The sequence below is a fragment of the Colias eurytheme genome, chromosome 5, assembly GCF_061535395.1.
Source record: "Colias eurytheme isolate Ceu_HAF_F1 chromosome 5, ilColEury1 Martin Lab GWU primary, whole genome shotgun sequence".
In the NCBI taxonomy this organism is placed as follows: domain Eukaryota; kingdom Metazoa; phylum Arthropoda; class Insecta; order Lepidoptera; family Pieridae; genus Colias; species Colias eurytheme.
Genome location: NC_142984.1, coordinates 342,313 through 358,146, shown reverse-complemented (window position 1 = coordinate 358,146; position 15,834 = coordinate 342,313). Strand labels below are relative to the sequence as shown.

The following is a 15,834-nucleotide window of genomic DNA, read 5'->3' as shown; positions in this document are numbered from 1 at the left end:
GCTCAACTTTTACGATAAATAATATATCTTCCAAGAATGTCCTCACGAATTTGTGAACAAGTAGCAACTTCTACCAAACTGTACTTAGGGATTGTTCGCAATAACGACAGTATCGGTGAAATTAATGACATTTTCACACGCAACGCCACGAAACTGAGCTTGATTGATGAGTGAGGTTAGTTGAGAGGGTGTAGTCCTGTTCTTGTGTCAGTAGTTATTAGACAGGTAGAAATATGGTCTGCTAGAATATACCAGAGGAAGGTGTATCGTGGCATCGTGGAGCTGGTAATGTCTTTCAATTAAAAAAAGTAATGATCACTGTCTTATACTTGGATAATTCCTGTTTAATAAATAGGAATAATTATAATGTATAATAAGCAACAGCAAATTCTTATATGTAGGTATTGCTAAATTGGTTTTGTTACCTGAAATTAATAATTGTTTTTGCTGAAATAAATAATTTTTCATTTTCATTTTGTATAACTCGGTGGTATGTATTGGATATACCGCAATGGTATTTTAAAATCATTGAATAGTTTATCGAATAAAAGTGGAGTAGTTCCAATCAATAACGCATTTTCCCTTTTTGATTAAGTTTCCTGGAATTGACATAAGATACAATAATTTTAATATATACAAATCTCGTGTCACAATGTTTGTCCTCAATGATTATAATAAAATTCGCACACCCTGTGCATTTCGATCCAACTTGAGAGATAGGATAGTTTAAACATGTAGGTACCGCGGGCGAAGCCGAGGCGGACCGCTAGTTTAGTATATGTATAAGTGTGTTCAAAAATGTCCAATTTGATAACGCAAAAGGTACGATAGAAATAGACACATAAATTTAGGTCACGAACAATCTTTTCCCCATCTTGAAGCAAGAGCAGCAAATCTCTCGGGAGATGGGAAGATAAATCGTATTATAGAGGTTTTAAAATAATATAGATAGTATAAACATTGCTCAATACCGAATATTGCAATGTATAACATAGGATTAAAAACACAATTTATAGAATAGAAGTAATATAGTAGAGTGCGTAGATAAAAGCAATGGTAAATAAAAAGAGAACAAACCGTATAAAAACTTCTGTGTAGTAATACATGTGTATGTAATACTACACTGTATAATTAAAGAGATTCATAAAGAGTTCATAACGACGTTTAGGTACCAATCTATGACGACGTAGCGAAATGCTACGAGCCTACGAAATTTAGTTCTGGCACTATTTTGAATTCAATCTCGCCTGGCTCTAGAAAAGATTTATGATTCGGGATTCCTCTACCTATATATCTTTTCAATTTATTCCATCTTTGTTTTGTAAAATTGAATAAACTTTTGTTCAAAAAAGGTGCGTTAAAGCTGGATTTTCTCACATCCATTCAAATAATTTCTTAACGCTTGCCCAGTTGTCTATCACGGCCTTTACACAGCTTAAAATAAATTGGTATTAAAGCCACGTTTTGGGGCGAGGGCAGTCGGCGGGCGTGCTTGTTAAATTTTCATGCCTCGATTCACCCCTTCGCTTTAAAGGGACGAAGGGTTTTTGTATTTTTTAGGGAATCATGTCGAATGAAGCAATTAAGTGCTGCTAGAGAGGTATGCTAACGATCTCACTTGAACTAGAAAAATATTAGGAAGATAAAAACATAAATAATAATTTCTTTTTTATATAAGGCTTCTTCAAATTATTGTCAAATTTCAAGTTTATTTCATTTAAAGAGTGTACGAAAGTATGATTGTTCATGTCGATGTCTATATTATGTTTTTGTATAAATCTTATTATGTGTTAAATTCTCGTTTTGCATGAATAAAGAGTTCCATATATTTTCTAACAAGAAAATTTATACGATAATATACGGTATTCTTTCGCAAACATTATGAATACAGGTACTAAAATATACTTGCAATCGAATTATATTAAAGTCAAATGATATCAATAGAAAATGTACCATTTGATCCCATACACAGTAAACCAATAAAACAAACAAATAGCAAAAGCTACGGCACTTCAGTATAAAGAGGATCGAGAGGTTCGGAGGGACAAACTTTATTTACAGAGGACTTCTTTGACACATAAACCGAGCAATGTAAGAAGATTATAATTGGCAAATATCTTTGTACTTGAAAAAAGTAATAAGAATTAGGGTTTTAAGCCAGTAAGAAAAAAAACAAATTAATCTATTTCTTGTTGATAATTTAATTCTTAATCGGGCCAGTGAAATTGATGTCTAAAACTGAATTTATTTGAGCTACAATAAACAATAATTTTATAGAATATCTTCCTATCAACCAAGCTCTCTGAATTATATTTATAGTAAATTAAGTTTTACATTACTTTTGTGTAATCTAGAATTTATTTTGTTTACATTATTTACCGTCGAATGGCCCATAAAACAAAAATATAAAGACCTACACAAACATTCCCTTTAATTCGACTAATTGCTAGCTTCATTTATACCGCCTACATTCAAATATATATTTTAATACACACCTATTAAGATCCAATTTATTTTGCAATTACATTAATTTACATTAAAAACAAAAATGTACTTATATCCAGAGAATTACAGTTTGCTTTTCAATGACATGCAATTTATATCTCACCGAGCGTTAATACACGGATAATTAGACTTTAACTATTGCGAAATAAAGCTCACTCTCCCGTTATAAAGTACCGAATCGATCTCTTTCCTAATTGGTCGATTTGCATAGCTTTGACGCATTTTGCAAATGGATGGCATAATTGTTCGAAAAATATCTCATAAGTAGACGACTTGCTTCTGTGTTTCAATAGGTAACGAAGATATTAAATAAAATATCTTCAGTAAGAAACAATTGGTTAATATGGATTTTGAATGAATAAGTAATATGTGAATTTATTTAAGATTTTTGTAAGTCGTCCGTTGATGTTTCTTAACATCACACTAAATAATCGGGTGTTGGTTCCGTTAAATGTAAATAAAAAAGACTTGTCAAAAAGTAAATAAACTAATTAATTATGTAAGACTAGCACGATAACGTGAAGAACATGCGTGCAAAGTTGCGAACAGTAAGCTAGCAATAAATGATTGTTAAAAAGTTTCTTTAGCAGTAAATATTTATTACATTTCCCTAAAAGAACAACCAAAAACTTACAGGGAAAACTAAACCTACATTAAAAACCACAAAATCTCTTATTAAATCATAAGATGAAACTAGAAAGGTTGATATAAGGTTTCTTTACATAAGTCTTAAAGGTCTTTTTATATAAGTTGGTAACAGAAAGAATAAAACTTTGACTTTCCGTGTTTTGAGATAAAATATCGAACTTAGCTTAACGAACAACTGGAGAAGTGCAAAAGTTTGTCGAACTTAAATTTATGCTGCAGGCGAAAGTTTTATCAGGATGGGTCCAGCATATATTAAAAGTTGTAAAGGATATTGGGGTTAATCTACCGGAATGCCGGCTTAGGGAGTTATTTTATTTAAATTGCTTTTTGTAGGTATATGTGTTATGAACTTATTGAAAGCATCTCTATTTTGAATTTTTATTTATCAGCATTTAGTTAGCAACATATTTCATTATTATTTTCTCACGTATTATCTACCTACAAATAGAAAAACTACCTATATAAAAGTATGATAAAATATGTTTCTGGATATATTCAATATTACGTCTTAAATACTATAATCCTGTATTTATGGACCTCCCATCGTTTTTGAAGCCTTTGATTAAACATTCGTCCATGTTATAAAGATATTTCAAAATTTATCACTTCACTGGGACGCGTGACGTTGAAGTTGGTTACTTTTTGAGTAAGAAAAAACATTGGCTTGGTGTAACAAGTTTATTCGATCACTGAATTAAATTTGACCACATTACATACAACTATAATATAGATTTATAATATTCGGTTATTATTTCATCTAACACTAAAGAGTACAACCTACCACATGTTGAGAACCGCTGAATATATTTTTGCCATCTTTAACACGAATGTAAATCGTCTTTAAACAATTTTATTTTAAATTTACTTTTAACATAAAATTTGAATGGTCTATTATGTTTTTATTACCTAAATTAGCTTGAAAAGGGACCAATCAAATGTAAAATTATATTTGCTTGATAATCAAATAACTTTTGACTATTGAATAAATATACCAGTGGTTCTCAACATTGTTGATTTAGTTCCAAACGGCTAGATACACGCTTAATCGAGTACAGAACATTTAGCGAGCGAAATTACAAGCTTTAGCCGATAAACATCGAAATTTCTAATACTTAAAGTTTTAAAAATAAACCTCTACTTATAATACAGTTACAGTCACTAGAATATTTAATCATAATTCATATAACTAGCAGCTACATTGAAATATTTCTTATTTTATATCAAAATGTCTATTTAACGAAATTAAACATTATTTTAATATATCATTGGTTGTTTAATTTAGACACTAAATACAATTCATTGTTGAATTTTCACGCATTTCATAACGGTAAGCAATCTACAATGTGTTTGCTACATTTTCTAAGTGTTAACGTTTTTATATAGTTCAATGATAAGATATATAAATATGTACACAGTAATGTATACGAGGTATTTAGCATACGATGAAGTTGATAATCGATTGTCGAAGTGAACTATATTATTAGAAAGATTAATGATTATATGAATAACACGTAATTATTAATATATTATTTGATTAATTTAGCTTACTTCGAAATATTATATCTATAGTTGATACGATTTATGCTAGACACGTCATAATTTAATTTAATATAGTATGATTATATTTATTTTATCATAAGTTTATATTACAATACGTTTATTAGTTTATGTAGCAATTAAAGTAATAATTGAGTTGCTCTTATAAAATTATAATGAGATAGAACGAACCTGTAACTATCAATTATTCAGTGTGTTAAAAACCTGTTTAATAATAATGAATAGGTTTAACATAATTGGGTAAAGATTTTCACACTACAGCGCACATTTTGCTCCAAAATTAGTCCGGAAAGGACAAAAGTACGTTATTTTTATCTCTGGTTAAGGGTCAAGTGATCAAGGCTTTATATTCTCCAATTTGCTAACCTTTATTACATTTATAGGCTCTTCCATAATAATTATGTTCTGAACCTTTTTCTAAGGACATGGAAAATTTACGGGCATTGTTGGGAACCATTGCGTCCTAGGTGCGGCCTATCCTTCTAGAAATTATAAATTCGTTCCATGCTTAATATGAAAGTATCTAGTCAAATAATTCAATCAATTTATAATAAAAAAAGCTCTTGTTAGTGCAAAATATATGGAATGAAAATAATGTGTATCATTTGAATCATATTCACATAACGCATGAAATTTAATAATTTAAGCGTTTTAAAGACGCACCTTTAATGTACTTTTTTATTATTTACACCTTACTTTATTACTGCTTTAGAAGCAAAACGAATTAACTACATAGCGATTACGCGAAAGAGACTAACTTCTTATATGTATAAATTAATTTAAAGATTTATTCGCGTGCGAAAATCTTCTTTAATACATATAAGTAGAGGAAATCTTAATTAGCTATACGATAATCAATCTCTTAAGATACTTCGATAATTAGTAACCGTATTTTTTCTGAAATATTAAATGAGAATATTAAATTTAAATGTACTTTACTATTTATTATTTTGGTCTTAGATCTAAAGATTTCGGTTTGGTCTTTTTAATTTGTGTCGGTAAGTTCGTCATATGATTTTTAATTTAGCTCTATATTTAAAAATATTTGATCAATCATTTGTTTAAATTAATTACTCGTTAAAAAAATTGAGAATAGCCTTTTTCTTTCATACGTTAATTAAATAACTTTAAACACGATAGTCGATCTTTTCAAAAGCTCTACAAACGGAAAACCTACAAACTCATACAATGTACATCCTTAATAAAGCGGGTAGAATCAAATTTGTGGCACAGATAAATAATGCCACAGCATCCGAGTTCCCAAACGTTTCTAACAAGATTACATTTCCCAATTTGTAGGAAATTTCATTAAAATTTAGACGTTCCATACCCTCGTCTAGCGTACGTAATAGTCTTATGACAAAATAAATAGTAAAATACGTTTAAACTACATTTTTTATGGTTAGGTTATAGAAAGAGATAGACGTAGGTTATAGCAAGAGAGGAAAGGAGACAGAAGAGATTATGGTATGAGAAAAAGATTTTTATATCACTCGCTTCTGTGTGGGCTTTCTTCTATATGTACATTTCTTACTTAACACTAGTTAGCCTAAGGAATTATTTTAAAATGACACAAAAGTAAAAACGATTTAAACAAAAGACTAGAACTAGTAAAAAAACAGGTAAACTAATTTAACATAAACCTTACAATTTCTACTTTAAAAGTGATAATAGATGAGAATATTTACAAATTATAATAGGAATAAAATTAATCGAATGACTTTTCTCGCGTTCATATTAATTTAAGTACAATTCGCTCTCCTTAGGGCGCTTTCAAATTATGCGTTTGATGACAGCTGCGGTGCCGAAGCGGTGCGTTAAGACGTACGCAGTACGGTGCACGAAGGATCCTCTTTTTTCATACAAAACGCTCGGTACGGCAACAGCGCAGCGCCGGTACCGCGAACGCTCACGGCGCTGCACTGTTGCCGCACCGCAGCCGTCCATCACGAAACGCATAAATTGAACGAGCCCTGGATTTTATTTGACCTTTATGATAATAAATTAATATGTATTCATGTGGCTTGATAGGTAAAATTTTCCTAAAACAATTTTTAATACGAATTTTAATATGAACACGATAAGTTATATGAATAATAAAATAGGTTATAATATATGTGATATTTATGAGAAAGATTTAATGATGAAAGTTGAAAATAATTAATTTATTGATAGATAGATACTATCGGACGGGTTTGATCTAAAAAGGTAACACTAACTGCAAACTTAAAAACTATAAATATTGAAAAAAAAAAGGAATTTAAAATACCTATATTATACCACAAATACATCAATTTTCATCATTTCTTTCTTTCAAATTTATAAAGTCAATAATCTGACCTTATAAGTAGACCTAGTAACATCGTGTGTAATATTTTTCCCTCCATATTATTTTAATCTTTACATAGGTAATATAAAAATAGAATCGTTTTATGAATTTAAATACTATAAACCATTTTTAAGTTTGCAGCCAGTTTTCGGTAAGTAAACCTAAAAAGTCATAAAAACTACAATAAAATGGCTACAATGTGCGTGTTCGAAATATATATGAAAAAATTATGAAGCTTTTGTAAAAAATACAATAAAATATTAAAATACAATGAGCTGATAACATTTATTTGTATTAAAGGAGCTTAAGACAATAGTAAATCTGGATAAAGGTGTATATTTGATATGTTTACATTGCAATTGTAAATCCTGTCATTAATGGCAAAAATACTTCTAATTTTAAATCAAAATAAATATTATTAGCTCATTGTGAATCTCCTATTCTAAACACCATGTGTGTAATCCTATATATATAAATATAACTACTGTATATAATTTAATAATAAATTGTATAACCTTACTCTAGTGATATGTATGTGATATAGCTGGTTACATTATTGCTAATTTAAAATAGACAAAAACCACTAACACTTAGTGATATATTCAGCGTTATATTTCAAATGAATCGTGAATTTTAGTCATATTTTCATTTAAAAACGTACTTTGATAATTTTCAAATTTGAATGCACTTTGATTCGTTCAAACAGTACCGGCTTATGAATAGAGCGACAGAATAACTCTAGGCGCCAAAAAACAAAGGCGCCAGAATTCAAACTCAAAGAAAACAAAAAAAACGACAAGCTATAGGAAACATTATTTAAAAAAGCAATAAAATCATAAATTAAAATAACAACCAATAAACATTTTTAAAAGTAGGTAAATAACTGATTTAATAAAATTATTCAAATATTTTCTCTCATCAAAACCGGGCCATCCTCGAATATTAGCCGCTCACTGAGTTGAAACTTACTTCATTCCTTTACTTTTTCTTTCAATTTAACGTTTTTAAACAACAATATAACAAAAATTCACTCACATTTAACAATAAGCATAATATCAGCGCTGACAATAACTACTTATTAATTGAATTTCGGGAGAATTTGACACGAAAATTGACCTTAACTTACATCAACAGATCACCAACCTTACCCTAGTTTACATTAATTACAGATGCACACAAGAATTAATGCGATATTTCTTCAACTATACTTTTTATAACATTCTTTGATACTACAAAACACTCCGATGTGATACATAAATCTTATGACGATTCAGCCCTTGAAGAAATGTTTGAACTGTGGTTTGAACTACAGCGGTATGCGCTACCGCCGCGGGAAGCGGTATCCCGATGGGCAAGCGATTAAATCCCTTACGTAGTATATGATAGAGACTCTTATCACGTACCGAGTACGGTAACAGCCAACGCTTTCAGTTTCTGTCTTGTATGCATTAATTTTTGTGCACTTGAAAATAATAGAAAGTTGTGCGCATCACCACATTTGTGCACTCATCTCTACGAATCCTATTGTACTTTGCAGGCTAATATTTATTAACACTTTCAAAACATATCGTCCATTCAAAAATCACTCAATACAATGCCAAAATAATCAACTTCAATTGAGTTAAAAATGCTGCTATTTTGAAATATTTGTGAGATTTCGCAAATAATTTTATCTTCAATAGTTACATTTAATAAATATAATATTACATTAAACAATACTCTCTATACAATCAATCAATTGACACTTGGGCACGTCATATCTTGTACAAGTCATTACCATTATTTATAATTTCGTTAAAATAAGTAGTTAAAAATCCCAGTTATCGCGGCAGACAATCGAAAAAATCGATTCGTTAAATGTAATCGATTGTAACAAAAGTTATGTAAATGATCTGTTTTATAAAATAATGTATTAAAATAATTAATAATTATAGAGCGCTCAAAACGCCGTTCCAATGTTACGAATGATTTAAAATATATTTAATTTTATCCCAAATATATCTACACTACTGTACACACACAAAAATATCACTAACATTACTTTAGTTTACTCTAGGGTGAATCAAAAGATTCTGATATGTTTTGTTACCTTGGTTGCAACTTCTATCACAAGTTGAGGACTAATCTAATTGATAATAATTGATATACAGTTACGAATTGATATTAAACCTTATCCTAATATTGCTGAAAGCATAGAATATTAAGCTGCGGGGCAGCGGCTACCGGGTCGCGACCGCCCAGATCCGAATGCTACCTTAACACTCTATCATGAAAATTATATCGTTATGATTCTAGTAAATATTTACGTAGAAAAATTAACTTGCAATTTGAGATGGAAAATTAGAAAGTGTGTTTGATATCAATATTGTAAATACTGAATTCCATTTATTATTATGGTCGTGAAATTCATAGATTTTTGTCAATTCCCATAATTTGGTATTTCATACGAAATATTCCAATAAACATCGTTTCATAGTTTCTTACAATCACGACCAAAATAGTTCATGGATGGCAATAAGTAGTAGTAGTTTCAGTAAGTGCCTTAACTACTATACATCGATGTTAGGCCCTTACATGAATTATAGTGTGAAACATCTTAACAGTACTAAATAAAATAAGTGCTTTTTATGTAGTTTAGGTACAAATACCTAATATTAAATACCATAATATAATTACATCCCTATCAAGTACATTTCGATAATATAAAACGTGTTAAGTTTTATAAATTTTTATGAAATCTCGTTTCCGAATATATAAATGGTAATACAATAGTTTCATTTCTCTGTGAGAAAACTTGTCGAAACATTTAACAGTAATCAGTATGAACAAGATCAACAAGAAATTCTGTTTACAAAATGGCATCTAAGTGATAGGTACATTAGAGTCTACTCGCACATGAAACTACATTTAGTAGCCAATTTTCGACACTCACTCTGGTGCCATTTCATGAGCAGCCTCGAAAACTACGACATTAAGCACAGCTAGATAAAATATTTAGTCTGATACTAAATAACGTCGCAGACGGTAAGCGACTCAGTGATCGAAGTTTACTATAAGACATTTATAATTATACAACAAGTAAATTTAAAAATATACACAACAACACTAAACAGCTCTAGAAGCCTTGTCGGAAGGGGTTCCGAACGGGGTTAGGGGTCGGTGCCGGTGCGGGGGGAGGCGCGGGAGACGCCGCTGTCGCCGCGCGGAACGGGTTGCTGGCCACGGGCTGCGGCTGAGCCGGCAGCTGTCGCGGTTGGTTGTACGACTCCTGCTGGAACCCTTGCTGTTCATAACCTTGCGAATAATTCTGATAACCTTGCTGGTAGTCGCCTCGAGAATTATCCACATTCGACTCCTGTATAGAAGTATCCTGCCCTTGCACGTTGGAGTATTCCAAGTGATTCTTATACTCCCCGTTTACTGGCCGCTGATCTTGCATACTATACGTCTGATACTCTTTATCTGGCGGATCAGCCATTAGGATATTCGCCTCATTTTCGAATGGCTTAAAATCATAGATATGCCTGAGTTTGATTAGTACAGGCGCGTATAGAAGATTACTGAAGGCGATAAAGAAATTGAGAGCAGTAAAACCGATCATTTCAACCACTTCTCCCGCTATTATGGGTCCCACAGCATATGCAAATGAATAAGATATATCAGCAATCGCGTAGATGCTGCCATATACTGACACATATCTCACGTCTACTAAGTACCCGAGTGTTGGGAGCAACGCTGTATCGATCAAGGCAATGCCAAAACATATGCCACAAATTGGTATCATGAGCATTTTGTACGAGCTGGCGAAGGGAATTAAGAAGCAACATAGCCCCTCTAATGCTAATCCTCCAGCTGCCATAAGCCATTGATGTTGCGGATATTGCTTGGCCATTTTCACCGTAATTATAACACCTAACACATGTGGGAAGAACGCTGGAAGCCATATCATACCTATTTTCCAGTTATCTTTAGTAAGATTGTCTTCCATCCAGAAAGATATTGTAGGTTCCAAAAACGCTAACGCAACGTTCGACATCATGAGTGCTCCGGCACATACCGCTATGTACGGATCCATCAACAGTTTCCAAATTGGTGTACCGTCTGGCTTAGGTTCTTGAGCTTCCTTCATTTGAGTTTTCAAGGGTTTCATGACAAGGAGTAACATAAACCCATCTAGCAAGGAAATCAAAGCGAGAATAAGGAACGGTACCTCTTTTCCAGCAAACTGATACAATGCTCCACCAAAGGGAGGCGCAACAAGACAGCCGAAACTGATGAATGCCAGCGCGATGCCGAGGGCTTTTGAACGTTCCGACTCTACTGTGAATCTATCAGCTATCATCGCTAAACCGGACGTATCAGCAAACGCTGACCCGACGCCTTGTAGACTTCTAGCAAAGAACAGCATACCATAACTTCTTCCACAGGCGAAGATTGACGTTGAGAGAAACATAATGATAAGTCCGATCATCATGGGTATGTCGTATCCTATACGATCGATTAAGGCACCAGAGAAAGGGTTAATCATAAGTTGAACTATAGCTTTAGATGCAAAAAGTACTCCGGTCGCTGAGTCTTGACCTTGATGTGATGCAGGAATAATTTTAGTCGGTATGATCGTACGGTTACCCTCTTGAATTGGAGCTAGAGTAACTACATGGTCATAGCCATCTTCACCCCAAGCGCCGATATATCTCAAATAGTCAGGTATTATGGGCACGATCACCATGTACAACATGTTATCTAACAGCAGGGCTATAGACACTATAACTAGGATGATCTTCCTCTGCGACGTCGGCTCTTTGATCTTCTCCCATAGTATCTCCCTCACTTCCCGCACTTCTAGGTTGATAAACGGGATGACAGAGCTGTCGATCTTTTGCCAGATCGTTTGAGGTCCTTCTTCCGCCATCTTGGTACGCTTTGTTCACTCTCAGAAATGTACCTTATTACACAGCATATCGTTTACATAAGATTCTATATTTATTGCTTCGTTGATAATTCCAGTGTACATTTGCTAACGCTGTCCCTCGCCGCGACCCTCGAATGGGACTTCGGAACCTGACAACAAACAGAAATGATCATTAAATATCATTTCCTCGTCAAATAATGAAAGGGTGGAATTGTTTCAAAAGGAATTTGAGTCGGTCTTGGTTTCTGTTGGTTGGCATGGTTCCTCTATCCCATTATTACAAGATCCTCGAATTCCAAAGACGATTCAGAGTCCTTTTGAACATAGTACACAAAACAAAAAACAATCAGTTATTAACTTAAAATAATCATATTAATAGGTACGTATAATTTTTCCTATGATGAATTAAATCAACAAAGTTTGGTGTAATCCTATTTCCGTTTATAAAAAGCTGTCATTAGTATATTTAATACGGAATTAATCAAAGTGTCGTGGCCTAATTACCTATCCAAAAGAAGGTCAATCAGAGAAACTTTGATTGGGTATAATCAAAGAGAAGTAAGAGAAATCGGCTCGTTTTTCCTTTCAGGGTCCTAACGACTTGTTTGGCCCAAATTCAATTTGCGTCAAGCGTCGTCAGCCAACGTCATTATCTAGAGGGGAGCTTGTTTCTCAATTGAGCCCTTCGTTTTAAGGACTTCTTCTTTATAAAATGTTCAAAAATGTAAAACACAATAAATGGACAGACATGAAACTTTCAAAAGGTTAGGGTTTTCTAACAGTCAAAAATATCACCGGTAATGATGAACAGAAAAATAATTATACCTAAGTCAAACCACAGACTAATAATAATATACGTATACAAGTCAAACTATATTCTAGTAGTAGTAACTAATGTAGTAGGTAGTAGTAGTATATAATTGATGCTCTCATTATATACAAATATGTATATGTATACAAAGACTTCTCTTCATTTACAAGACGTTATAAAAATATAATTCTATCATCAAAGGCTATCAATATAACATTAGAAACAGCATAAATAAATGAAATAATCTTGAAAAATAATCCCCGCAATATTGGGTTTCTTTCATAATAAATTCTCATTACATTTATGCCGATCCGGCCGAAAGTAATCTTTTGAAGCCATAACGTGCCTTATATAAATTCTAGTTGGGAGATGGGACCTTAAGATGTGGTACGCGCGCAGCATCCGAATTGTGGACCGCGGGAGAGGGCTGTTACACGCTCAATCTGATCACGTGAAATACTTACTTTGAATAATCCTTGTTACATCAGTTTGTTTATTTTTAAACGGCTACAAAAAAGTAGGTTTATCTAAATTTTACAGGTGATTACAATTTGTATGTTTGTTACGTATTATTCAATTTTTTTATGCCAAGTTGACTATTTTGAATAGTAATTTTATATTTATATCAACTAATAATATAATCATAATGTAACATTGACCTATAAATCGATTGTGTGGTTTTAAATGCTATAGACTAGAACAAAAATTGTACTTTTCTTGGTGAAATCGCATATTTTATGAATTATAATATCATCAAGATTAGTGTTACTACTCAAACTCTAAATTTTCAGAATAACAACACTAAAAATATTATTCTATACATTGAAGTTGACCTCTATAAAAATATTCAATGTTAAAATTATTTCAACAAGTACTTCTTCTTCTTCTTCTTCTTCTTCTTTCTTTCAAGTACCAATCATAAATTGAAAAGCTTATTTGTGTAATCATCACGATCATTGTAGTTTCAATTACAGCTTTTTCGATTACAGCCATGTTTTCATTTCCATATAAATAAAAAATACAGGTAAGAACGACATATTAATAGAATTTATTCTCGAAGTTACGAGTTATAATTTCCTACGTCGGCCAAAGTGCCAGGTTTCCGTGTGTGAAACACGCAAGGGCCATTATTTCTGGGAAATTTTAAGTTTTATATTGTTCCGTTATGCCCTTGATCCAATTAACAATACCTACTGCAATGTTACGTAAAACTCGAAGGTGAATTCCGTGGAAATGTATTGATTGTATTTTAGTGTGTAAATGGTCAATACTCAATTGTGCTTTTGGTAGCTTACTTTAATAATATGGTTGGGTTGGAGTTCAAATATAGTTTGATAAAACATGATATTTAATTGTAAGGTTATTTGATATTAATTGTTTTTATTAAGAATAATTTTAATTACTCAGATAAAGTAATGATTGTATATTCATAGTCGTTAAACCATATTGATCATCTTAATCAACCATTTGAACGTAGACGGAAAAGCATCGATAGAATTCATTTTGCCTTAAAAGTAACATGTAAGTTTAATAAAAACGACCGATATAACTATTTTTCATTGCCTCAATGGTAACACTAGTTTTAAAATAATTTGGAAAATCCAAAAGTGCACGCCTCATATTTTTTTTTTAATAAATATTTATTAATTATTATTTTTGTTTATTTAATAACAATTAAACCACATCGAATCAGACCCTGAAAAATGAAAGGGTTCTATTCCTGAGCATACTCAAGCGTAAGAGAAAAAAAAAGACTCGATTAGTAAAGTATTTCGCTCGCTATCGTGTTAACAAGAAAAAGGATCCGCACATACAGACACACGGACGTCCAAGACAGAACTTTTTTAAACTGTTTTTTAACTAGTTTAAATAACAAAAATGACATCAAAAATATCATGAACGTTAAAAATAGTGTTTTTTCTTAATATGTGTGTGTATGTATTATCTTACAAGTGCAATGTATGATACATAAAGACATTTTAAGTTTGAAAAATCAGATGTTTTGCGCGAAGTGACAGTAGTACCCACCTCAACGCTTCGCTTATGAGGCGTGCAAAATACACATTTTAGTCTAACATTAATGTAATTATCAACTAAAAATAAGTTGAAAACTTTCTGTTTCAAATATAGACAAAAATAAGTTATGATTTGCTGTGTTTTGCACCCTCGTTCCACCCCGGCCGCACCTCCCGTGAAGGTAAACAGACACATTCAATTTTAATGAAATTGCTATTTCTATGAACGACCGGTACACTCACGTAGACATTTATTGGTTAAATTTAAATGTGATTTAGTTTAAAACGGAGACGAAGCTTAATTCTGGCACGTTCTTCTGGGCATTGTGAATTTTAGCATAATGCAGTCTATAGAAGAAACAATCGTCCATGAATATTATAATAAAGGATAAATGCATCTTGTGACAAAATATGAAGCATGGGTTACGAATGCAGGTATTTTAAGCATCACATACAAGCAATGTTTTTGTCTTTACATACAATTATAGAAAAATGTTTATCTACACTTAATATTATAAAGAGGAAAACTTTGTTTGTTTGATTGTAATGAATATAATGAATAGGCTCATAAACTACTGGACCGATTTTAAAAATTCTTTCACCATTCAAAAGCTACATTATCCACGAGTAATATAGGCTATATATTATTATCACGCTAAGACCAACAGGAGCGGAGCCACGCGGGTGAAACCGCGCGGCACAGCTAATACTAAATACTGCTGGAAAGTGAAGTAAATTAATTTCACTTCATATTTTATAAATAATATAGTAAATTCTATTCAAAAAAAGTTGTCTACGACTGTACCGTCGGCGTCTTCAAAGGCCAGGTGAGGGTTATTCCAGAGGGCGCTCTCCCAAGAGAGGTAGGGCGATTGAACCTCTATTCAATGTGTTTCCACAGCAAATTTAAACTCTCTTCCATTGGAATAAAGTTAAAAATCGGACGCTGGGCAGATGGAAAACTCTCGACCTTATAACAAAGCGAATTTAGCGCAGACGTGGGCTGATGCTATGGTTTTCAATATTTAATGAACAGTTTCAGGCGCAGTAAATGTTT

The 15,834-nt window shown here is 32.3% G+C and overlaps 2 protein-coding genes across 2 annotated transcripts in view; both read right to left on the bottom strand.

Moving 5' to 3' along the window:
• ChAT (Choline acetyltransferase) overlaps nucleotides 1–15,834 on the bottom strand; it is a gene marked incomplete at its 5' end in the record, with an annotated part of 51,028 nt that overhangs the window by 20,765 nt on the left and 14,429 nt on the right. The window lies entirely within an intron of this gene.
• Nucleotides 9,818–11,951, bottom strand: VAChT (Vesicular acetylcholine transporter). The gene has a single exon (XM_090102235.1). It carries the CDS (start codon nucleotides 11,949–11,951, stop codon nucleotides 10,155–10,157), a length of 1,797 nt encoding a protein of 598 aa, XP_089958361.1. The 3' UTR covers nucleotides 9,818–10,154.